Raw genomic sequence first — 27,416 nt, forward strand, 5'->3', positions numbered from 1 at the left:
ATTAACAAGTCATATGGTTCATATGATTAGAAAGAAGAAGCGTGAATGTAGAGCAACCAGCTTCTTACATCTCCCCCCCCTTGAACGAGAAACTTCCTCGAAGGTGTCAATTTGCTTGAGTGACAGATGATTGGTTCACTCCCATTGATTCCGCAGGCCACTTCATACATTGAGTTTGATATTCTTCTTATAATGGGGAACGGTCCACTTCTAACTTCATCTAATTTATTTCTATTCAACTTGTTCCCTTTTTCTATATACACTAGTTCTTTTTCCTTGAAACCATATATATTCTTCTGTTCTTATCACATCTCAGTTTGTTCCGTTTGTGGTTTAAATTGGAATTTTTTATTGCTTCTTCTCTGTCTATTTGTAAGTTTCGTTTTTTCCTCAGTTGTGATGGTATTATTTCCAAATTCTCTCCCAATAGCAGATATCTTGGTGTAAATTTAGTAGTGCTATGGATTGTCTTGTATTCTGATGTGCAACTTTCCGCTATTTTCGACCACGTCTGCGTTCTTCCTTCTGGACTATTCACTTTGCATCTAATACGATTCACCAATGTCTGGTTTAGCCGCTCATTAAGACCATTTGATTGTGGGCAATCTACCGATGTGAACACCATTGTAACACCTTTTTCGAGTAGGTAATCTCTAAACTTTTTTGATTTGATAGACGCATATTGATCAGCTAATAGGATCTTGACAGAATGGTTTTGTAAGATAGGATCTAGCAAACGAATGTATTCTTTAGTAGTTTGACCGCTAGAGCTTGAAGTGAATGCATATCTAGAGAAGTGATCGACCAATATGTGTAGGTATCGTTTTGTTGAGTTGTTTCCACCAAACCCTCCAACAGTATCTATCGACATGATCTCATACGGTTCACTAGCTGGACCCAATTGTGAAAGTAATCCTATTGAGCGACCTCTTCTTGTTTTATTCTTCTTACATATATGACACGAATCACAATAGCGCTTGACCATTTCATCCATGTTGGAAAAGTAGTAATGTGGACGTATGTGTAATAGTGTGTGGTGAGTTCCGATATGTCCTAGTTGAAAATGAATTTTCTCAATCAATTCTTTACCCTTTTCTTGAGAAAGGAAGATTCTTTTGTTTCATTTCATACATTTGTCGAATATTTCCTCTTTATATTCAACATTCCTATTATTCATTATTGCTTCTTTGTTTTTTTCTTGATCGTCTTTTATTTCTTGTATAGATATCAGATTCACAACTGTTAAAATGTCTTCATTTCCTTCAAAGTGCTCTAAAACTGGATTTCTTGATAAAGTATCTGCTTCAACATTTCCTTTTCCTGGGCTATATATCAATGTGAAATCATATTGTGATAGGTAGTATACAAGATCTCCCAATTCTTCATCGGTTCGTGCTTTCACTCTGAGATTCTCCAATGGTTTGTGGTCTGTGATCACTGTAAACTTCCGTCCTATCAACCAATATTGCCAATACATAATTGTCTCTTTTATAGCCATACATTCCAGATAAATAGCTTTTTTCTTCTTTTGAGCAGGGCTCAGTTTTTTTGAAAAATATGCTACTGGATGAAGCTCATTATTTTCTTTTGGTTGTTTCAGTACAGCTCCAAATCCCTCTCCACTGGCATCGGTGAAAATGAATACTGGTTTTTCATAATCATAAATTTGTAATACGGGACTAGAACATAAGTATTTCTTCACGTTTTGGAAAGCTTTATCACATGTCTCTGACCAGATGTCAGGTATGTCCTTCCTCAGTAGATTGTGTAAAGGTTCTAGAACTTTCACTGCATTCTCTATGTATTTATAATAGAAATTTATTTTCCCCAAAAACTGGCGTACATTCTTCTTGGTTTTCGGTTGTTTGTCTCTTTTCAATTGCTTTGAGATTGTCAGTGAGTGGACGGACTGAGTTATTTTCAATTATGTGTCCCAAATATTTAATTGAACTCCTTGCAAAGTTACATTTTTCCAATTTCAGCTTGAACCCTTCTTTATAAACCGCATCAAGTACGAGGTTTATATGTTTCAAGTGTTCCTCAAATGTCTTTGAAAATATTAAAATATCATCAAAGTAGCAAGTACAAAAATCAGTCAACTTATTTTTTTGTAAAGTGTTACCCAATAATCTTTGAAAAATTGCAGGCGCGGTCTTCAAACCAAATGGTATCCGTAACCATTGATAATGGCCTTCGTGGGTCACAAATGCAGTTTTCATTCTGTCTTCTTTTTTTATTGGTATTGTCCAGAATGCTGAATTAACATCAAGTACTGTGTACCATTTACAATTACCAGCCTTCACTGTTATATCTTCTATTCTTGGGAATGGTTGTGGCTCTGGTATTACAATTTTGTTCAGTTCCCGGAAGTCAATACATACCCGTGATTTTTTTTTTCTTCTCGTTTGAAGGCAAGTGTAACAGGAGATGCAAATGGTGAAGTTGAATATTCAATCAATCCTGCCTCTAAAAGTTTTGAAATTTGTTGTTCTATTTCTTTTTTATCTGGGATACACGTTCTGTATCGCTTCTTAATAATATATCTATCTTCTGAAAGTTTGATTTCTGCCTCTGCATGTTTTACCTCACCTACATCATATTTGTGTTTTGCAAATAGTGATTCATAACCTTCAATCAGCCTTGTTATTGTTTGTCTCTTTTCAGTATCAAGATAATTCAGATTGCTTTCCATATTTACAGAGAAGACAGATGACTCATAATTCAATCTTTCAACATCTGTTTTGTCATCAACCTTCTGTAAAATTTCTAAATTTTCATTCTGTATCAATTTGAACTTTTTTATTGCATCCAATCCAAGAAGTAAGTCATAAGAGAAATTATTGTTCTTCACAACATATACATCTAATATTTCTTCGATTTTATTGATTTTCATTGGAATTTTGGCCCGGCGATTTGTAAAATTCACACCACTAATAGTTCGAAAAAGGTTATGGTCGTTCATAAGTTTTGTCTTCAGCTCATCAACAATTTTCTGATTTATTAGAGTGATATTTGAGCCACTGTCATAAACCCCTTTTACAATCTTCTTTATATCAACTAGTACATTAACTGTAATCAATGGAATGAACTTACACGCCGGCTTATTCAGTTTTTTGAGTTATCAACATCGAGTGTATTTTCCTCACAGGTTGTGAAATTCACTGTTTTATTTCTATTCCTACAGATCTCTGCATGATGAAAGCGATTTGGTTTTCCCAAGGCTGTACATACAGAACAAGGAGTCTTCTTTCTTCTTATCTCTTCCATCTTGGTTGAGTCTTTTTTCTGGCTATTTATATGACTATGTCCGTTTGAGTTTGTGAATGAATCATATTTTTGAATCTCATTCATCAGATCTTCTGTGGTCTCGATATTTTCCTTATCTAATCTATTCTGAATATGAACTGGTAGTCCCACAACAATATGTGAGATTCTAGATTCATCTGTTATAGTTCTCTCACATTCAAGCAATAATCGTTCCTTCTTCAAAGCATAATCAAGCATAGATCCAAAATTTTCAATGTATTTGAATGAATATGCATATCTCACATTTGACCAGCCTTTATTAGAAAAAGTTTGGAGAAATGTTTTTGACCACAAATTCCAATTTTTCAATCCTAATCTATATTTGTTGGAAGTATACCAATCTTCAGAACTCCCTTCTAAAAATAGTCTTAAACATGTTATTTTTTCTTCATCGTTATGGATATTGTAACGGATACATTCTTTCTCAAAATCTTCCAGCCAGAATTTAGCATTTTGTCCAATTTTCCAAGAGAATTTTTCCAAAACAAATTTCCTATCAATATCAATTGAAAATTCACTCTTACCTTTTTTCGGCATGTTGAACAAAAAAATCGATTTATAATGATCTTACTTCGCACATATTACTTAAAATGAATAATTGACGAAAGATTTTCATTTACTTTAGAAAATCGATTTTAATGTCAATTATAATATAAATCTCAATAAATCTTAAACTGTACAAATATGAACATTCAATGATTCTCTCATCAGCTCTGCTGTTAGTTTGATAAACAACATTAGTAAATTATTAACAAGTCATATGGTTCATATGATTAGAAAGAAGAAGCGTGAATGTAGAGCAACCAGCTTCTTACAAATATATATCCAGATAATTAAACAAAATAAACGATAGTATCATTAGCAAAATAGTATTAATGCAATTAGAAATAATCCAGATAATTGAACAAAATAAACGATAGTATCATGAGCAAAATAGTAGCCTATTAATGCAATTAAGAAAAAGAAAAATTAGTAGATAACTGGAAAATGACAGATTAATTGTTATAATTATAAGATAGCAGAAAGCTCTGTCCAGGAGGAAGAGAGAATAGAGAAAAATAAGGGGACAGGGAAAAGAAATGAAGAAGAAAAGTAAAACATATATAATATTATATTAAAAAGAAACAACAAATAAAGCACAATTACTTTTGAGTGGCGTTGAAAGATCTGATAATGAAATTGCACTTCAGCGGACCTCAAAAAGCCTACTGATTTCACATCTGTCAGAGAGAGTGTGTGTGTGTGTGTGTGTGTGTGTGTGTGTGAGAGAGAGAGAGGGAGAGAGAGAGTAGAGAGACAGATAACAACATAACATAACAATAAGAATGAAATGGAAGTGAAAATGGTCAGAGTTGAATTCATATTCAACTCTTCTCATAATCATAGTTGATTTTTGATTTTCTGATTTCATATTTGGATTCATCTTTTCAAAGTTTAAAATAAAAAAAAGAGTTTTGAAAATGTTCATGTTTAGACCCAAACTTTTAAGTGTTTTAACACTTCTAAAAACCTTTCCCTTTGTGAGCAAAAAATAATTATCTTATTAACCTAGAACGTTTTTACTATCATAATAGAAAGCTATATTAAAAACAGCCATAACTCCCTTGTTTTCGGGTATTTTCAAAAATTGGACTAACGCCTTAGAGAATTTGGGGTCGCTGAATTCAAATCTGAAATCAAAATTCCTCTATCTCCATTATTGGACGATTTAGATTTTGGTGGAGAGGGTAGCCTTGAAAAGAACGGCAGGCCGGGCTTGCGATGCTTACGACTAGTGTGTAGTGATTTTGCTCCCGAGTCGTTCAAGGACACAGGCCAAGACAGGCCAAATCCACGATCCAAATCCGTAGGTGTGTAGGGCCCTTAACCTCAAACTAAGCTGATATGAAGGAATAATAATTACTATTTCGAGCAACATTAAAATGTATATTGAAGCTTCATAAAATTAGGAAAAATATATAAAATTAATTGATATTTGAATATTATTAATACAATTGAAGTGTCAGGTACATGCGCACAAACGAATGAGTGTTAATCGCATGTAACGATACAGTTGGAAAAAGCTACGAAAAACATGCAATACATCGAGTATATTATTATATTGTAAGATAACATAAAGAAGCGGGCGGAGCAGTATACACATGCGTTGCTTTCAATTCCACTGTCAATTTTGAACAGTTGCAATAGATTTGGATATTGTGCTATATTCCGTATGAGAATTATTTAATAGCAATAATTAATAAAACTAATTAATTAATCTAATATAATGCTAATTAATATGAAAGCTAGGATATCATCTATAAATATTGGTCAGAGACCATGATCAAATAGATGGTGTTTAGGAGTTTATAAAATAAACTTCAAGTGTAATTGAAGAAGTCAAGTACTGACCGTAACTGAAGTAACTGACCGCAAGGTAAGCTTATAGCTTGAACGAATATATTTAATGCTTTCCGTCAAGAATGTTAAACATGAAAAATGATATCAAAACATTATCCATCTCAAAAATTACTAGTTCGAATAGTATTCTATTACATTTCTAGTGAAATTTTCTCCAAATATTATTTTCAGATTAATGAGCTATTGGCTCCTCCTGCTCATAACAGATAAAATCATCCGGCCAACAAGGTTGCCAGATTAAATAAATTTGACTGAATGAAATGGTGCGCATATTTCATTGAAAATTATTGGATAAATTGTAAGAACTGTCATTCTTTATTTAAGTTCATCATTATTAATAATATATTTTTTATTCTAACAAAACAGGGTTCAGCATTCATTTCAACCTGAGATTCAAATAAGTAAAGAAGCTGCTCTATTCCTATTAACTTCAAACTCCTTTTAAAGTAGATGAATTATCATGAAATAGAAATTAGCAACAGAACTACTAGCTCTATGGGAAGTGCCTCAAAAGATTGGCCAGAAACTAATTTAGATATATTTGAGATATCACTGTTTCATGGTCAATTAACTAAATATTAATTAGTCAAATCACTACAAAGGTAAGCTTATGTGAACAAAATAGAAATACTTAAAGAAACATATTCCGAATCAAATGATCGCAACTCAGACTGGTTTTGGCAATATCGAGCTAATATAAGATACGGCGAATGACATGATCAGACAATTATGAAATAAATACTTCCTACAAATGAATCTATATTCTAGTAATTGCTCAAATTTGAAACTCATATAAAGTTGAGGATTCATCACAATAAATAATTAAAATCAACACATCTAACAGCAGCTAATAAGCTAGTTGCTTTGCTCTCCTCTCCTATCTGATATTCATCTCCTTTTATCTTCTTCTAAAAATAATTTCTGACACAACGTAACAAAAACAACAGCTGGAACAGTACTAATGAATAACAAACTCTCTTTAACGAACACTTTCATCTGGCATTTAATACACTTTTGCCAATATAGAAGTTTGGGGACCTAGAATTCAAATATGTATTACTTACTACTATCTTCTTAAACTTGAATGGTTTCGAAATCATGTTGGTTTCAATGATTCCAATTAAAAGCAAATTCGTAAAGTTGGCAACTAATTACAGCATGTATTCGTCTCAAGAGAGTACGCTTCCCTTCAGTTATTGTAATCAAGTAAGTTTTAAATTGAGAAAATATGTCTCTATGAATTCACGTTCAAGTATTCAAAATGTTTAAAACAACATCCATTATTAAAATAAACAAGGTATTAGGAATTGTAGTGGTCCGTACATCAGAAAAATAATATAAATAAATCAACACGGTAACCAAAAACCCAAGGAACCGTGTGAATCCGTTGACATATAAGGACTGAATCCGTCATGCAACTTGATATGTTAGGATTCACGATTCTAGTGAATATTGTATTATTATTTGTGAGGCAGTATTGCATAACTGGTTGTTATTAAAGTTGTTAAGTAGAATACACATGTATTATAAAGGCTCTAGTATGCTAACAGCTGAAATAATAGCAGATGCACACAAAACAGAAATAAGTGCGACAGAGGAAGCAGAGTGCAAGTGCAACTTATTATAAATATTTAAAACAAGTTGTGCCTACCTTGCCACCCTACATACTCTCCGCCCTCACCTGGGGAAAAAACAACATCACTCATCACTTTCATTGAATGTATGAATAATCATCCCCTACTCCTTGTACAATCAACAGATTGTATTAATATCTTCAGTAAAATAAATAGAATCTAACATAAAACATAAATACAGTCGAACCTCTCTATAACGAACCTCCACTTAACGAAATCCTCTACACAACGAATTTTTACCTGGTCACATGACATTTTTGAGTTTTAGCTGCTTATTTACCTCTATGTAAAGAATTTCGGACCTCTCAACAACAAAGTTTTCTCTTGACTACAAAGTGTAGTGTGTATTGGAAGCAGACGGTTATTTCCAAGGAATTGTTTAGTTTCAGCAGAAAGGTCAATAGACTAAAAATAATGGCAATTCAGGTAGGAAGAAGATAGGGTGGTAGACAGTTGATAGAGGGTGAAACACATGTCGGAAATTCAATGCAAGTTACTGGATACTGAATTCCAAGAGCTTGTCATTATTGTAGACCAGGCAGGTGAACGACTGGACTTCCCCATTTTTGCTTTTGTCACACATTTCAATTCTATGATGATGACAGCTGTGACGGAACCTGATGAGAAGAATCCGTCAGATCAAGAAGTTCTAGAGGCTTTCAAAATTATCAGGCAAGGATTAAAACTGGAAAATAGTGTACCAGACATGTCTATTACTGTTTGAATAGATGTGAGTCGTTTATCAAACATGATTTTTTATTCAAATGCAAGATTGAACCGAAAATTACTCACTTTTTCAAATATGAAACATTAAAAAATAGGAAAGTTGATATTTATAGTGAAGTTATTGACAAAATAACCGTATTTTGAGTTCCATCTAATAATAGTGTAAAGAGTTGAAAAATATTGCTACAGAGTATGGACTTAGTTAGATTAAACGCCACTAATAGTACAAATCAAGCTTTCTGAAAATAAATTGGTGAGTTTACTTACTTATTACATTCTATAAATATTCAAAAAACATGTTTTTTTCCAAACAGCTTGAATTTTCAAATTTCCAAATTAATATTGGCCTAATAGGTACCCTATCTACGTTCGCGATGATATGTTCTATGTACCATATCAATTTATTTACTGCCGTGATACGATATTATAAGATCCATAGGATCGTGGCAGATTTCTTGACAGAACCTCTCAATAACGAATACCTCGGATTTTTTCTCGGGATAATCGACTTCGTTATACAGAGGTTTGACTGTAATTCTTAGTCAATAAGAGGAATACAGTTTTTTTTTCCTTACACACAGCTTTGTAGCTTAATTATTATAATTGCTAAATTAACAATAGAAATGTTTTGCTATTCGAGGATCAATTCAATCCAATACTGTAGATTGAATAATCTAACAAATAGAATTTATTTTCGCTATAGATCAATATCATTAATATCATTGAACAAAATGTATATTCTGATTACAAGCTCTAAACTCCAAGTTGATTTTTTTTTCAAAAGTAATATTATAATTATATAATATATAATTATAGCTGCTCCTTACTGAGGGATTATTATATATTCCTTTTTACAGGAGCATCCATTGAAAGCAAAATACTTCTTTACTCAACCAGTTTGTAATATTATTATTGCATCAATATTACCATGATAGTAACTATCTCAAGCAAATTACAGTACTCATTCATAAATCAGTTTTTCTCGCGGGGATAAAAACGAAAACAGTACACTATATAATAGGGCAAACGATTTCTATCAAATGACTGCTGGAAATTCCAGTAATAGCTTAGTAGAGTATCAACTGTATATGTCAACATTCTCAATTTGAAGAATTGAGTTTTTCCCACTTTACATTTGTCAATTAATCTATATAACATTCTACGAAGACGATATTTATTATATAGTACCGAACACGAATAGTGTGTGCAAGCATAATCCTCTAATCTCACCTATCCATACCTTCATTTACACAATATGACAAAGAAACTGGAAATAAAAAATATAAAAAGTAATAGAGTTCAATTTATTGAATGCATCGAACCGTCCAATAATCAAGAATCGGCTATCTAAGTCATCTTCTTCTTGCTTTCATCACAAAAATTATGCAAGATTTGTAACAAATAGTAGTTTACTCTATTCTCTACACGAGAAGATACGAGGATATTAAGATTTTGGCTCCTAACATTTTATACTAAGGACGATTTTTCTTGTAATGATCTATGTGGAATGAGGCAAATGAGTGAGTCAGTAGAAATTGTCAATTCGTGATCATTTTTGGCGGAACGTTTGTACGTTTTAAAGGAGGTAGACAGTAACAGAAGCGAGCTACAAGATGGAAACAGTTACCGCGACTAAAGATTCTATATTTACAACTCACCTTGCCTGGTGGGGTCCATTGTATTTGGCATCATAGGCTGACCTGGTGGCTGCAAAAATCAAACAATACAATTAAGAAACTCACAAGCCATTGAAAGGGAAATGAACAGTTGAGTCACTGATAAAAATCATACTTAGATAGTAGCCAACACTTCGATTTTATAGCTGAAATAGCTTACTCGTTAAAATGAAATTAACAAATTATGAAATGTTTGTCATACGATTCACAATTACAATCGATTACTATGATGATAAAATACAGAGTGTTTCCGAGCTCCCTACCAAAATTCCAGGGCATTGTTCTTGGGTACGAAGCATATATAAATATTATTCTCAAAATGTCCGAAAGACCTTAGTTACTCAAATAGCCATCATTTTGTTTTTACAATTTCTTTCGAAATAATGGCTGAACATAGGGAAGTGAAACTTTGCATGACAACTAGACAGAACTACAATTTTTTTTAGATTATTTCAAACAATAATAAAACGTTACTACAGAATACATACAGAATGGAAAGTATCAATCCAAACAATGTATTTTACATTACGCAAAGATTTGAGTGCATCAAGACCACGTCACGTGACTGCGCCATCTTGTTGGAAATTACAATCACCGCTATCCGGGTCTTTTGATTGGCTCGCGGCAGTGAACGAGACCAATTGGCCCGGATCAGTAAAGTGATCCGAACCTCACATCTATAGTATTACAATGCTGAACTTTCTTTCAAGATAGCGGATTTTTGCGTCAAAATAATAGCCGACTTTCCATTCTTTATTGCATTCTGTGACGTTACATAACACTCTATAGGTCACCTATCATTGAAGCTGCCATATCTCACTTAATATGCGTTCAATTTTGGAAAGTGAGGTGTCAAATGATTTGTAATTAAATTTACTAAAAATGTTACCATTGTACATTTTTTGGTCATTCAAGAAATAGAAATTTTAAACGGCCGCCATTTTTTTATAAATTTGAAGAAACTGCCATAATTTTTTGTAGCTTTCTAGTTGTGATTGTTCGTGCAAAGTTTCACTTCGGCCATTATTTAGGGGAAAAAATTATGAGTGGAAAAAATGGCGGTTGAGTAATTTTCGGACTTTCAGACAGTTTTAAATTGATATTTAGATATGTTTCGTACCCAGGAACACAGCCCTAGAATATTGTTTGGGAGTTCGAAACACTCTGTATATTGATTACGATCAATATTCATATAAATTTAACTTTCTATGCATTTGGACTAAAAATTTTTTACCGAAGGTGATGCCCACATGAGCTTCTAGCTTGCATGTGGGTTATGAGATTGTGATGATTAGAGATCTATTAGAGAAAGTAGACCTACAGCTTGAAGTGGGTCCTGGAATCAGTGATCATCCCTACAATGAACACTGTTCATCTTAAATCACCTTATCGATAGCTTATCAGTATCAGCGCGACTAACCGCTTCTCCAATTTGAAACTCAACAAAATTGTAACTATTATCACCTATTGAATATTACAGAAAAAGTACGAAACATGGCAATGTGTCAAAAAAGCCATGACATTATATTAATTGATGAACAGAACAAAATTCATTTCATGCATGAGTGAGTATCGACAAGCATTCATTTCTCTTCGAAAGAAATATCGTGATTTGGATCTTGCTTATTTGAATATGTTTATAACTATACAGCATTCGGCATACGATTATATACAATATTATAAAACAAGGACACATAACCACAGACAGAATCTTGCAAGCAAAATACGATGGAACAGTATTGAATCACTGCATAAATTCTTCAGTATTGAAGCACTGCTTAAATTATTCAGTATTGAAGCACTGCTAAAATTATTCAGTATTGAAGCACTGCTTAAATTATTCAGTATTGAAGCAATGCTTAAATTCTCCAGTATTGAAGCACTGCTTAAATTCTTCAATCTAAACACTTTTTTTAGACAAGAGATATAGATAATATTTATCATAGCGAAATTAACTCAAAATGAATTCATGTAGCAACATTCAACTTGGCAACACTTTGTGTCAAGTAATTACTACAAGACTTTACACTATTGGATATTGACGGACGTGCTACATAGGAATAAGATTTATCTCTTATTCGATATAAAGAGAATAATGTATCAAGTAACAGAAGTGGACTGGGACCCTTGATTGAATAATTCAATTACAACTGGGAGTAGCATTTATGAATTTGGAATGGATTGAATAGTGAAGATACAAACCCCACTAAAGTCGTTGCCTAGCTGAGGCATCCTTACTCCGGGGCGGGGGCCGGCAGGGTAGCGAGGGCCCATGAAAGGCTGCAACATCAAGCGGAAACACATACTTTAAAGCAACACCATCACATCCACCATATTCACCCAAAACCATTGCAATTGCTCCATTTCTCCATGCACCGCCAACGCAAGTAGCTCTTTATTATTATTATAGAAAACTGATGGATATTTAAACATGAAAATCGTCTCAAGGTCAAGTGTACTATATATAAGGCACAAGTGTTGCAATAGTATTATAACTGACATCAAATTATAGACGAGTATCATAAAAAGGACCTACCCGTTATCATTAGAATCGCTTATGAACGTAGAACGCGTTGCAATAAAAATCTCTCATCGCAATTAGCCATTCAACTTATAAGTTGAAAATAAGTTGGAAGAAAATAATAATGAGATTTCAGAAGAAAATTCATCAGCTACTACGATCGAATGGAAAGTAGACAGCGCTATGAAGAAATAGTGACTGGAGCCGCCAAAATAACTACTCTATTCAACCCTTCAAGAATTTGGCTACGCACCAGCTTCAACATCAATCTTCATGCATGTACAAGATCGGTAAGTTACAGGAAATGTTAGTTGAAGCAACATTAAATTACGTCAGTAAAACAGGACAGATGAAGAGATTAAAACAAGAAATTCGATAAGATACTTAATTTGGAATAGCAGACTACATTAATATAATCCCGCTAACCACAATGTAGAAACGAGTAATTGGTGAGATTGGTATGTTTAAACATAATTGATTTATTAGTTCAATTAATTGAATGTATTGATCAAATTTGAAAAGTAACTGGAAAATGTTCGTCACACAACTTTTGTTAGAAAACTTCTCGACACAGTTGATCAAAAGTTAAAATATGAATTGAAAATTGATAGAAAATAATTGAAAAGAAAATGTTTGATCGCTATACAGAATTAATGATAACAAAGTTCAAGATGATACAAATAGATTATAATGATGACAAGCCTAATTTAACCGATTCCGCTGTTAGTTGTAAATGTAGAGTGGTGTCTCAAACAGGAGTTAGAAAAATAGAACTACATCTGGTTGAAGTTGATAAGACGCTCTACAGCCTAGCGTCTAGAAGTCAGTAGCAAAATGTAGGCATGTATGTACTGAAGGTATGCTGTACCTGACTAGCCATCATCTGACCATGCGGGGATGGTTGTGAAGGTGGTGACGGCCTCATGGCGGAGTTCTGAAAAACACCTTCAATATCTCACTGAAATCTCAATATTACACGCAATCATATTCAACACAGTTCTCAACAAATTATGAATTATTAGAAGGGATTCGCAGCGCCCAAGCCAAACAAGCTCACTGCTTTTCATTTCTGCCCGACCTAATGTTTCTCACTAGCTGATCAACAACTAAGCAGCTATCTGACGGCAACTCTTTCCTTGGAATGATACAACAATTCAAAGTTATTTGGTGATGATCTTCTCAAGAGAAGATTTAAATACTGTAATCATTGTAAAAATGTATCCCTCGAAGAATGTACAAAATCTGAGATTATTCTTCTGGTTCGCTACTAATAGCAATTTATTCGATTGGAAGTTTTATTTTAAAATTGGTTACATTTTTTTTAAAATAGCTAATTTATAAGGTGGAAAGGAATAAGAAGCTATAAATAACCGAAGCGTGTCTTTTATAGATCAAAGTTTGAAATGTCTCATTATGAGGTGATGTTTCGAGAATGTTCAGTGGTATAAATTTGAATTAAGTTTATGGATTGCTACGATATTAAACAAGAGTAAATGAAAATTCAAGAAAACTAAGAATGAGTACGAGTTGTGAGTAATCAGAAACAAGTAAAAATATGAAAAGCAAATTATCAAAAATGCTGAAAATGATTTGAAACTCATATTTCATAATATATTTTCCTTACTATTCAATAGTGATTAGTAGAACAAAATGACTACTGAATGTAGTTCAAGAAAACTGACATTTGATACACTAATTTCTTGTCTCTCAATAAACCAACCACAAGAAATGACACCCTTTTCTAAAATTAGAATAAAGCGAATGTTAAGATTTGACGGATTTGATAATGATTTGCAGGGAATCTAGAAAATCTCATGAAAAATATTATCGTATATAAGTCATTAATAAGCAATACAATGGAAGCACACGTTTCTTCTATTTATATTTGAAATTGGAGTTGCTTTTGTACAAAAACAATTTTGGTGAGATTGAAACAGATTGACAACACGTGAATGATGGAAATAACGCGATTTTCATGATCGATAAGAGGCGATTGAGCTCTTGTATGAAATTTGAATTTCAACTTGAAAATAATGAAGTTTTTGCCAAGACTTGAAACTTGCTCAAACAAAATAAGTTAGGGCGTTACTCTTTATTGACGTTCAGTAGTTGACAACAGCGTAATAATGAAAATTTTCGACCAAAGAATTAACAAATCAGCATCACTATTTCATATCATTGATGGTTATTTCGAGCATTCAGGCTCTCCTTTTCACTATCTCCTGTGAAAAGGGGTAAGAGCATTTTTGAAGACAATCTTTGTAGGTACACATAAAATATAAACAGCATCTGATTAGGTATTGGTTCAATTTAATTGCACATTTGAGAATTTCAACTTTTCTATGTACGGGTAATACATTATAGATATTGCAACCCAAATTCGCAACATTCATCAAATAGTGGGTCGATGATGATCATTGTAAGATTTCTTATATTTCATAAAAATGTATAATAGAGCATCTTATATTATTGCCACACTGTTTTCGTTGAGAGAAGTACATTCTGTGATGAAAAGCTGAGAATTTCTAGCTTTTGAAAGTATATGAGTCAGATTGTTTTCAGTTTCACCTATGATTAGCCTAATAGCTCACTGTTGCACTAAATAACTTAGTGCTTATTTATTGTATTTAAAGCTATTCCATAAATATGAATGAAACAATGTAAACGCTTTTTCAAGACATTAATACACATCATACTACCAACCCTTGTGTGTTCAAGAAAGAAATTTTGGCCCGAATTGAGAATAAATATTTATAACCATGGAGTTTTCCAACATAATGACCTGAAGAAATTGAAGCATACCTCTCCTCATGAAAAGTTTGAGGCCACAATAATAGACATTTTGATGTACATTTCCCAACAGGCAAATGTCAGATAATGGACAGTTAGCATACAAACACGAACAAATTAACAAGTTTCCCATTCATTTCGACATTTAACACGTTGCATTCAAACCCATTCTCATTTCAATTTCCAAATCATTGCTGTACATAGTATAAACTAAAATATAATAGGCACATTGACATCCAACAAAAGCTCACAATATTGCAGTTAATATAATTAAACTGCGCCGAAAATAATTATATTTAGCATAGTAATAAAATAACAATTCATGCAGAATAAACCAGAGGCATACAGGATATTTCTATTACAACTTGCAACGAATTTATTATTACATAACACGCCGTTTATGGACAGCTCGTTAACAACAACAGTCTCCGTATTATAGTAAACTTTCTCAATCTTGAACATATAAATCTGTTGACTATTCAAAACGTCAGCATAGACTGAATGAGAAGCATTGATGTTATTTATAAGAAATGCTGACAGTTTGAAGTGAATCTCACTTTAGTAATATACAGAGTGAGTCATATGTATGGTAACCTTCAATAAGTTGGAGACTGTTGTAGATATAATACTGTTACTTTCAGGATAAGTTATTGGTCAAATACTCTACCTTTTGACGTACAACTGAATTTCAACCCGTCATAAGGGCTGACTTAGGGGGTTGTAACTCGAATATTTTAAATGTAAACACCCATTGTGTGGTACATCATTTTAAAGGCCTTTTTAAAACAAGAAAGATGGTATCGATAAAAATGTTCTATAATACTTGTATCCAAAATGGCGGCTGATTGAAGTTTTAGTTTTTAAAGAAATGAGGGGTTGTAACTCAAATATTTTGAATGTAAACACCCATTCTGTGATACATAATTTTGAAGCCCTTTTCAAAACGAGAAAAAATACATCAATAAAAATGTTCTATGATACTTTTATCCAAAATGGCGGCTGATTGAACTTTATCAATTATTTCTTTAAAAACTAAAAATTGTATGATTTATTAGTAATCTTTCAAAAGGTTTAAAATATCGATATGCGGATTTGGCCATTGATTTTCTCTTGAAATTAATCAGTATTAAAATCATGTATCACTTGACCACCTTCCCATTTAAAAAAATTGAATTCGATTCAAAATAGCGGACCGAAATTTTGAAGCAGCGACAGAGCAATAGTTTTTTTCGAATAGGATCCCCAATGGAACCTACTGTCAAATTATCCTTGTAAAAGAAATATTAAGCTGTTTCCATAATTCTCACCAATCCTGTACAATAAACCGTAAGGCCTGTTCTACACGATAGGAGACGTGGACGGACCATGATTATTGTGTGATCAAGTGTTCATCTTTTTTTGCTCAAATACATTGAGTCTAATGGTGTCTTTCACATGAGGAACCGGCTTTCATCACGTCTTTTCCCCTCAAGGCAGGCAACCTCCTCTCCTGATCGAGATACAATAGGACAAGTGGCGTCTTTCATATGATGATTCTAAGTCTCTCAGGTCATCATTTTCTCTCAAAATCTATCTTTATTGAAAATGAAGATATGAGGATCATTTTCCTCTCAAAATCTATCTTTCTTGAAAACGAAAACGATAGGAGGATTCTGATTCAAGATTTGGATTCAGCGACTCCAAATTCTTTAAAGCGTAAGAATTTAAAGAAGACTTTAAATACCTGTTCTGATTTAAGATTTGGATTCAGCGACCCCAAATTCTTTAAAGCGTATGTCCAATTTTAAAAAATACCCGAAAACAAGGAGGAAGTCATGACTGTTTTTAATATAGCTTTCCATTATCATATAATTATATAGTAAAATCGTACAGGTACAGTACAGTACTTTACGTATATTTACCGTACGGTATAGTATATATTTTAATTTTAAAATTGGCCACATCATCAGACATGACACTCTACTGACAAGGATAATGGAGGGAATGGTTGAGGGAAGGAATATGAGAGGAAGACCTAGGCTGGAGTATATGAAACAATTGCTACGGGATATGAGATGTGGATCATACTACGAGCTGAAGCGGAAAGCGGACGACAGAAAAGCATGGAGAGCTGCTGCCAACCAGCCCTACGGCTGTTAACCCAAGAGAGAGAGAGAGATAGTACGTATGTACTGTAGCTATTATAATATAACTTATACTGATCCGTGTGAGAAATAAGGTGGAATCTTTATTTCCGAAAACACCCAAGAATAAGGGAGTAAAAAACTTTTAGAACCCAACGTTTTCAGCCGACTTGAAAAAAGAGAACTCTTATTCAAGTTCTTGAATGAATTCTGTCATCAATTTTATGATTATCACATCATCATACCTGGATTACTAATAACTTATCAACTATTAACTATTGTCAATATTATTCATCCAATATCGATTCAAAATAATTCAAATCCATTGATGAATATATTTTCAATTATTACTGGGTCAACTTCACTAAGTTCTAATGTGCTGCATTGAATAATATAAGTCATCAGTGATTAATGTATTATCATTTTTTTAGCAACACAATAGCATCAAAGTCGCCAGGCTGGTCTGAACTATTTATACATTTCTCAGTCTGCAGTATCCACTCAGCAATTTTAATACAAACACAAGTATTAGTTTTCGTTTTACATGGAATAGAACATCTTTTATTCTTTCAATTTTTATTATTACCATTAGATCGATTCAGATCAGCACAATATTTATGCTGTATGTTCATAATAGATTTTATTGATCGATGCAAAGTTTTTAAGCCAAAAATTACTGGAATTTAGAGTACTATTCAATGATTTGAACCTAATAAATTAAATTGTTGAATAACATATTGAAATTATGACGTTAACAATACAGTGAAGTTTACTGTACAAGATTCCTTTTTCTAATATTTTTTGGGTGATAATGGGAGATGATTTCTGATTTCATATTTGGATTCATCTTCTCAAAGTTTAAAACGTTTTTAAAAACTAGGACTTCCAAAGTTTTAAAATTTTCATGTTCAAACTTTCAATGTGTTTACAAACTTCTATAAACCTTTTCCTATCTCTTTGTGAGACAGAAGAATTATTATCTTATTTTTAAGTACATTTTTACAATATAATTATATGCATAGTGTAGCAAACGTCGCCTGAATTGTAGGATTCCCACGTGAAAGACACAGGAGAAGCGCGAAATATGATCTAACAATAGGAGACGTGATTCTGCCGTGTGAAATAGGACTAGGTAAAATCCTAGAACTGAAACGATTATTTCTAGCTGACATGAGTAAACTGCGATTTCAACCCACCTACAGATTATCAAAAGTTGATATCGAATGAAATTGATTCAAAGATTAATTTTAGTCCCAGCGATAATAGGATAGGGTTTAGCGTCGAAAATAAACAACTGTCACCCATAGTTTAAGTTCTGTGTTTAACAGAATCATGCATGATAAACGACTTACAGGAAAAAATCCCGGAGGCATGGGGCCTCCTGGCATACCATCGTTGGGAGGCATCTGACTCATGGGACTCGGTGCTGGTCCCGTGTTCTGTAACATGTCAAGTTCACACTTTTTCAACAATTCACTGATCAAAATGCAACTAGTGAATTTCGTGAAACGGTCCCAGCAGAATAATATAGTTGTAGCAGAATAATTTATTCAATTCTAATTAAAAAAATATTGTAAAATTGCATATTATCAAACATTTCTTTCAACTACGAACAATGAAATTTATACAAACTATTAATATCAACAACCACTGGCGTATCTAGTGGTAGGGGTGGGACCATAAGTCCATCATTCAATATGCATGTTGCCAATTACCAATTATACTGTATATTTGATTAATTTATAGGGGGGGGGGGGGTCATAAAAGGTCGGAAGTGCTTGAAATGACGACTGGTTAACTTTTTAGCAGGGATCCCTAAAATATTTAGGGGAGGGGAGTGATTATAGGCGGGTGGGCCTAATGTCAAGTGCTTCGAATCAGTTTAGTTAAAACTTGAAAAAAATAATACATTGAAACATTAGGCAATATGTTATGATGTAAAATGTTATATTTTTACATTCATTTCTTGTATAAAAAATACGATATTAGCCCTAGCAGGACAACACAAAACATGCAACGTTCAAAGACAACATGGGCTTACGCATAACCCCAACTTTAAAATTCCTAATGGATTCACTTCTACCACTGTTTTTTTATGATCAATCTTCCTAGTATTAAATTTTGATGTATCTTACGTGATTTTAAAAATTTCATCAACGGGATGAATTTAAATAGAATCAAATAATTCTAATGAATCACCAAATTTGATACTTTTTGCAGTAGCTTACCCATAAAATACCCATTCTTTTCTTCCAGATAGTGATGATTTTTATCCAATTTGTGAAAAAACATGTTTTTCTACAACTGCTTGCTGCGCATGCGCATTACGGTTTTTACTTTTTCGCCTGCTAAAATCAAGAAATCATAATTTTTATGAACCTAGATTTTGCTGGCATTGTCAGATTAAAAACGTGTTATTTTTAGTTCAAGAGTCTATGTGTTGATTGGAATATTATTTTGTATTTTATATTAATCTATTATTTATAAAACATACATTGTATTGATTTATTCAATTCAATTTGATAAAATGAATTTGAAAATTTGATTTATAATTTTTTTGTCTACAATAAGCTGATTGATTGCTAGTTCTTCTAGCCATATTATATAATATAGCAGAATAATACGAGAACTGTTTTGCTGAAGCAATAATGTCGCATTTTACACCCTTGGTACATAAAGCTATTATACATATTTTTCAATGATATATAAATATCAATTTAGAAAGGTCTAAATGAGTCAATCGAGATAAATAAATATAATGTTTGCATTGATAATTGAAGAAATTAAAAGTATGAAGAAACTAGGTAATGTTAAATGATTTAAATGACGAATCTTCAAAAATATTAATATATAACTGAATAGCAAATTATAATAATATGAGGATAATAAGGCAAACACAGGTTCAGAATTTGTAGATCTTGTTGAAGAATCGTATTGTGAATGTAGATCAATAATGTGCTCTTATGATAGATATCATGGAACACTCTTTACTAATTTTATTATCGTATCGAATTCAAGTTCAACTCTACTACAATCATATAATCGTTTACATCAATCACATATATGAAAATTTGCAAAAGTTACAAGTGAAGCCCATAATTGTATATCAACAAATATAACAGCCGAGATAAGAAAGTGCAACTTACATGCGATAAACCGTTGACTCCATAGCCTGAGTTCACAAATCCCTGCAAAACAAATGAATAATGAATTATAGTATCCCAGACTCTACAAGCTCGTTTTCTATTCAGGATTCAGTATAATAGCATTACTAGTAGGCCTACAACTACTATTATGCCTGGGTTTCATTAGTGTGGAGTTAGTGGTAGAGTTCCCTGGGCAAGTACTAACTATCTTGTAAACTCTCCCAATGAAAACATTCATGGAAGAGTAGTCATGGTAGAGTACTAGTTTTTAGTAGAGTGGGATAGTACTCTACCACTTGCCTTCATCAACCACCGCTTCTCTCTCTACTCTACCACTACTGCTAATGAAAACAGTCTCGAGCTAGTAGTCGTGCAGTAGGCTATCAAGAAGTATTGATATTTATTAAAAAGTGTTATTTATAAAATAGAATTATTTGAAATTAATAAAATAATAGATTACGAATACAATAATTAAATATAATTGTATTCTTAATCTACCATTCTATTAATTTAAAAAAGCTACTATAATAATTCTATTTTAAAAATAAAAATAAGTAGCCCTGATTTCAACATTTCAAAGTGTTAATTTATTGAAAAGTATTGACATTTTAAGGTTAGTTCTGTTCATTAGACAACACACTTTACCTACTATGCTACTATTCTCAATTGTAGTGAAAATAGTTACTCGACCAAGTAATTAGAATAGAGTTAGTATTCCAGTTACTCGACCACTAACTCTACTAGTGAAAACCAGGCTTTATGGACAACACATTCACTTTAGTACAAAGACCTTGTCCTACTTTATATGATAAGGTTAATGTTGAAAAAGTGGAAGCTCAATTCTCTGCCACATACTCACTTTTTAATGAAATGAAAAAGGGTACTAGATAACTTTTATTGTGTTTCTACATTACATATTCACTTTCATCACTCTTATCAGTAGTTCATTCGTTAGATACATTTATTATAAATATAACAAAGAGTAATCAGCAAATACAGGGTGATTCTTAATTATGGTAAATAATTTAATACGTGATAGTAGAGGTAAAAATAAGAAAAAAGTTCTTATAAACATATATCCATAAACGCTTCATTAGCGAACTGTACAGGGTGAAAGATTTCGCCCGGAATTCAGTTCCTCTGGTGAAATACACCGATGCTGAATTTTTAGGGGACTAGTTTTTGAGAAACTTATGCTGGATTCATATGGAAAAATATCTGAAAAATTGAATAAAACTAGTCTGGAAGCTGTAGTGTGAGTAGTTTTTGAGAAAAAAGTTGAAATATGCAAAAAAATCAAGTAGAAAAACACAGACTTCTACGTTTGATGCCCAATAACTTTCTTTAATGACCAATAAATAAATAATTTTTCGCAATAAAAATTGTAGAGAATTTAATTCTGAAAAGAATTATGTAAGCTGTGTGAACTAAATTTGAATAAAATGTATTCTTATGTAGTACATTACACCACAAAAATTTGCTGTTTTATGAGGAGAGAACTAATAACTCATAGGTTGTAGCTGATTGCAAACAAAATATTCGGTTTTTTATGATAAGTTTTATTTTTCTATGAAAGTAACATATCTAAATCACATTAAACTTATACCAAAAGACTAAAGATGATGTTCAAAGTGACCTCCGTTGTTCTGAATGCATATGTTCAGAAGTCTTCTCATCGATTGTCGGACCCGTTCAAATATTTCAAGGAGTCTGCTCTATCATTTCTATTCCGTTCAAAATCCTTAATCGGAGTTCTTCAATGGTATCAATCGGAGTATTGTATACTAAGGTTTTCAAGTGTCCCCAAAGATAAAAATCCAAAGGATTTAAGTCTGGTGACCTAGCTGGCCATGGTAGTGGCCCACCTCGGCCTATCAATTGATTTGGAAAGCTGTGATTCAGGTGTTCACGAACAGCAACACTGAAGAAGTGTGCTGGAGCTCCATCATACATAAACCAAATGTTTTGGCGCAACTGAAGAGGTACATCTTCAAGTACTATAAATAGCTCCTCTCTCAAAAAGTTCAAGTAGATTATGCCATTAAGCCTGGGAGGAAGCTCGAACAGAAGTAGATGATCTCCTATGATTCCTGCCCAAATGTTTACTGAAAACTGATGTTGTGGACGATTAGGATTGATGGCATGAGGATTCTCATCTGCCCAAATATGTTGGTTGTGGACGTTAACGATAGCTGTTGTAAATAAAACGGTTGTTAAAAAGTTTAGGTTAACAAGTTTTTCTAAAAACCATCGGCAAATACCAGCACGAGGAATACAGTCTCGTTGCAATAGAGTATGAACTTTCTGGAGGTGGTATGGATGTAATTGTTGCTCTTTTAGTATCCTCCAAATAATAGATTGATTGACATTAAACTGCACTGACAATTCCCTCGTGCTCTTCTCTGGATGTTCATAAATTTCATTAAAAACTTGTTTTTCTAACTCAACAGTCATAGTAGATCAGGGCCTGCCTGCATAAATGTGCTCTTTGGATATCAAAGAACCTGTTTCAGACAGACGTTGGTGAATAGTGACAAAAAACCTTGAACTTGGACATACTCGGTTAGGAAAGTTCTCTTGATACAAACGTCTTGCTTCAATACTATTACAGTGTCCCATTCCATACATTAAAATGCATGTCAGCTAATTCGGAGTATGAATAATGTCTAAAATTACCTGCCAACACTCAGAGCAAAGTGAAATGATTACAAATAACTGGTTAATAGATTAAACAAAAAACACAGCGCGGTTACAGTAGGCCTAACTTAGTTTGTTGTTTTGTTCAACAATGAACTAAAATATTTCTGAAAATAATTTTCAGCTGATAATTTCTTTTAAATATATTCTTATTTAAAACAAAATAAATCAGCTGTTTTGGAACAGCTGTTATTTAAATCCATGTTTTATTTGCAATCAGCTACAACCTATGAGTTATTAGTTTCCTCCTCATAAAACAGCAAAATTTTGCGGTGTAATGTACTACATAAGAATAAATTTTATTCAAATTTTGTTTACACAGCTTACATGATTCTTTCCAGAATTAAATTCTCTACAATTTTTGTTGCAAAAAATTATTTGTTTACTGGTTATTAAAGAAAATTATTGGGCATCAAACGTAGAAGTCTGTGTTTATCTACTTAAATATTTTGCATATTTCAACTTTTTTCTCAAAAACTACTCACACTACAGCTTCCAGACTAGTTTTATTCAATTTTTCAGATATTTTTCCATATGAATCCAGCATAAGTTTCTCAAAAACTAGTCCCCTAAAAATTCAGCATCGGTGTATATCACCAGAGGAACTGAATTCCGGGCGAAATCTTTCACTCTGTATAGCTCGCTAATGAAGCGTTTATGGATATATGTTTATAAGAACTTTTTTCTTATTTTTACCTCTACTATCACGTATTAAATTATTTACCATAATTAAGAATCACCCTGCATAGAGATGGAACTGTACTAATTAATTATAGATAAGAAGCGATCTTTGTAGTTCAATCTTCAAGTTATCTAGTTTCCATTGTTGGACTTACATAGTCATGGAATGCTTTGGCTTCACTGGAGTGCTCACAAGTGTCCCTCCTCTCAGGGGCCGCACAATACAGATCCCAGAATACGCTGAAAATATAAATACAAAACAATAACTTCACTACACTACAAGTTCAATTATTAGTACAGTATAACAATTTTTTCAAGTTGAAGTTAACGATCAAGTATGAATTTGTTTTTACAGGAGTAGGCTATATATAAATGGTTACCAAATCCACACGTTGACCTCATAATAACTCAAAACTGAAATCTAAAGACTTGTGAGCTTCTCAATCTAACGATCAAATGTTTATCGATTACAATCAACGATAGTAAATGTAGAATATGTTAATAAACAATGAATAAAGTGGGAGATGGTATGAAATATTGTGCATCTGTACACACAAATTTTTAATGAGTTTGAGACCATTCGTTTGAGACGGAGAAAACATCATAAAGTGCAGATAAATATGATTAAACAAGGACACACGTCATATTTATGTGTAGGTGAAGCATGGTTGAGATTCACAAATAATACACCTCTTTTTTCTAGGATAGAACTGTTCTACTGGAATTAATATCAAATAGGAATACAGCCTAATCTATGTTGTTTGACTTGTTCAGATAATATAGAACATAGTTATTTTTATTGCCAAAATCATTAATCATTGCGACTATCTGAACTAACATGTACTTTCATCATTCAAATCAAGCCATGAGTCCATAACTAAAATAATCTCAAGGCAAGATCAAGAGAACTTTGAGAAATTGAAACCACAATATTTTCAAACAGTATAGTATACTCACCACCACCAAGAGTGTAAGAATCCTGGAGGTTCTCCTAATGTGATGTTTTTCTCCCATCTTATCTGTAAACAAGAAATAATTTTTACAACAATAATCGAAAATCCGAATCTTGTTTTTCTGATCATACAAAAAGAAAATATTTGAAATATAAATAAATTCAAATTAGTTGAAATTTTACACAAAGTAAAGTACATGGCAAATAAAAAGCATTGTTTGGGCACATATTAATTTGAATGTATACTTTTGGTGCAACAAGTAAAGAAAACAGAATATCATAAGAGAATAGACAAAATTCTCAGAGGCTCGAAGAAAAATTAACATAGAACAAAGTTGATATGAAATAAAATATTACTAATAACAGTAACAACCAAGTTTTGATGCTATATTAAGCATTATAAGCTATATTAAGAGAGAAGTCCCCATTAGCATCAAAATTTTACCGGTACCTTTACGGTTCAATTTCAGTACATACGTACTGTTACTATTCGATGTCGAAAAATACAATAAATGAATAATATAAAATGTGAATAATAAATTCAAGGATTGATCTATAAGTGAGGCGAATGAACTGATTACATCAATCTCAAAAATGTTATTGGGGTTGAGCACATTCAAGACCCTCAATATTGTCAATTGTATAGACTAAAATTCATTTCCAATCCTGAATGAAAATTAATTTTCGAATTGTAAATTTAGTCATAATTATAATTCTTACCTCAGATAGGAATGTCTGTGCTGCTTTTTGGGCACCAACGTGCAACAAGTACTCATAAACATACAGCGCCAATCTGAAATAATGATCACATCTATTAATAGTGTCAACGAAAAAGCTGCCTTACTTTCATGGGACTTCACAATCCCTTATTATCTTTTCTGTTTCAAAAATTGAGAGATTGAATTTGGTTCTCTTATACTTGCATAGTTGAAGTAATATGCACAAACTTACTCAATCACCATTGTCAAGTGAAGACTATATGCACAAAGGTTCGTAATGCGAGGAATGTCAAGTTTAAATGTAAACTTTGGAATTTTCGAGTAACGTAATAGGGCTTATCCATCAAATGAAAGCCTCCAATTTTTGAATGATTGGATGATCACCGCTCAGTGCACAAAATTGATCAACAACCATTTGACTCGAGTTGAACATATCAAGCAATGACACTAACCACAATTTCATTTACACTTGAATTGATATCACAAAGTGTCTACCTTATGAGTTTTCAGGTTCCCCAAATAGGCTAAGTTGAACTAGACATGAATGTGGCTAGTTATCTTAATATTGTTACTTGTGATTGTGCTATGCTAATAAGCTTCACAACAATGACCTAACAAATCTTGGAACTCGAACCACAAAATCTTCAACTTGTTGAATTTGTTTGTAAACAATGCAGTCATTGGTATCACTAGTGGCAGTACAAGGCCTATTACATGTTGTCAATTTTATAATCTATCCAGTCTCATGTTATCAAAAGAAATTATGACATACAACATAGGCTATAGATGTGTGATTTCTAAATAATTAAGCCCCATTGCAGGTAGGCTTATAGCTAGTGATAAGCTGTCAAAAGTGAACAGCTCCCAAAAAATTTTATATATAAAATGACTGATTATAATCTAAGAGATAATATATATTAGATAATGGTTAACATAAATCTCCCAGAAAATTAGAATAGATTTGATAGAGAAATGTTTAACTCTTAGATCTGACTAATTCTATTACCTAAATAAGCAAGCTGTAGCTCAAGAACATAAGTAATGAGAGCATAAAAGAAAGTTCAGCTCAAGAACATAAGTAATGAGAGCATAAAAGAAAGTTCAGCTCAAGAACATTAAGTAATGAGAGCACAAAAGAAAGTTCAAGTAAAATAGACGCCGAACCTGACTCGGCTCAAGTAATAGAACTAGTCTGAATAACAGCTCAAAATTTTCCGAATTCATTCAAATAATTTCAATACTGTTTAGCAATAAACAGCCAAGAAATAAAAACTTAGGTAATCAATCAATAGAAACGTTTTACTACTTACTTTTCGCGTGCTTGGGCATCTGAAGGGACAGTGGAACCTTTTCCTTTTGCATACATTTTCGAATTGGATCACAATTTCACTGACAGTAGCACCCCATCAGAAAATGTTTATTTTATGTCAACATTTAATTTAAAATTTTAGAAACACTCAACGAAAACACTGTATGCCCCATCGTTCAAAACACTGAGCTGCGCTCACGGACCTACTCTCGGTTTGCGTAAGCAAGCGGAGAAGCAGCCGCCATTGGTTGAACGATTATAGAGCAGCCTGTTCCACCTACTGATGCTACGCCCCATTTTTAAAAGCTATAGATCAATCGCTCTCTTACTCGATACTGTGATATTTTAATTCAATTTCATGAGTTTATAGACATGGGTTATAACTCAATTTGTGGAAATAATTGAATGATTCAGATATAATTCTGTTCGATCTTCAAACTTTTTGTTCTTTTGACGGATAAGCAACAGGGCTAATAGGGAGGGTTCCTATCAGTCGTAACAGTTGAGAAAGGGACACTATGCGGCTCTGGCAATGGTTTTCGGAAGTGCAAGAAGTCAATATTCTTCCTGGCTGAGTGAGTGAGTGGGCAGTGAGCCAAGCAGCCTGAGCCATAGATCGATAGATCACGAAGCCACTGTACATTGTTACTCTGTACTCTGTTACCTGTTCACATTAGCGTATCCAGAAAACAATTTCGTGGGGGTTGGGATCATAACATTGCCGTAGAAAGCACCT

General features: G+C 32.8%; 1 protein-coding gene across 11 annotated transcripts in view; it reads right to left on the bottom strand.

Moving 5' to 3' along the window:
• Positions 1–26,950, bottom strand: part of LOC111047107 (single-stranded DNA-binding protein 3) — a 105,895-nt gene extending 78,945 nt beyond the window's left edge. For 2 of the 11 annotated variants that reach the window (XM_039443259.1, XM_039443256.1), the window contains exons 1-9: positions 26,682–26,947; positions 25,373–25,445; positions 24,658–24,719; positions 23,856–23,940; positions 20,323–20,364; positions 18,529–18,615; positions 11,945–12,022; positions 9,725–9,773; positions 7,358–7,387 (exon numbers count right to left, since the gene is read on the bottom strand). In XM_039443259.1, the coding sequence (XP_039299193.1) occupies positions 7,358–7,387; positions 9,725–9,773; positions 11,945–12,022; positions 18,529–18,615; positions 20,323–20,364; positions 23,856–23,940; positions 24,658–24,719; positions 25,373–25,445; positions 26,682–26,737 (562 nt within the window). In that variant the 5' untranslated portion in view covers positions 26,738–26,947. Of the gene's footprint in view, positions 1–7,357; positions 7,388–9,724; positions 9,774–11,944; positions 12,023–13,131; positions 13,198–18,528; positions 18,616–20,322; positions 20,365–23,855; positions 23,941–24,657; positions 24,720–25,372; positions 25,446–26,681 lie in introns of all 11 variants that reach the window. The other 9 variants (XM_039443254.1, XM_039443252.1, XM_039443258.1 and 6 more) reach the window with 9 other exon arrangements.
• Between the last annotated feature and the right edge of the window lie 466 nt (positions 26,951–27,416).

The sequence above is a fragment of the Nilaparvata lugens genome, chromosome X (assembly GCF_014356525.2).
Source record: "Nilaparvata lugens isolate BPH chromosome X, ASM1435652v1, whole genome shotgun sequence".
Classification (NCBI taxonomy): domain Eukaryota; kingdom Metazoa; phylum Arthropoda; class Insecta; order Hemiptera; family Delphacidae; genus Nilaparvata; species Nilaparvata lugens.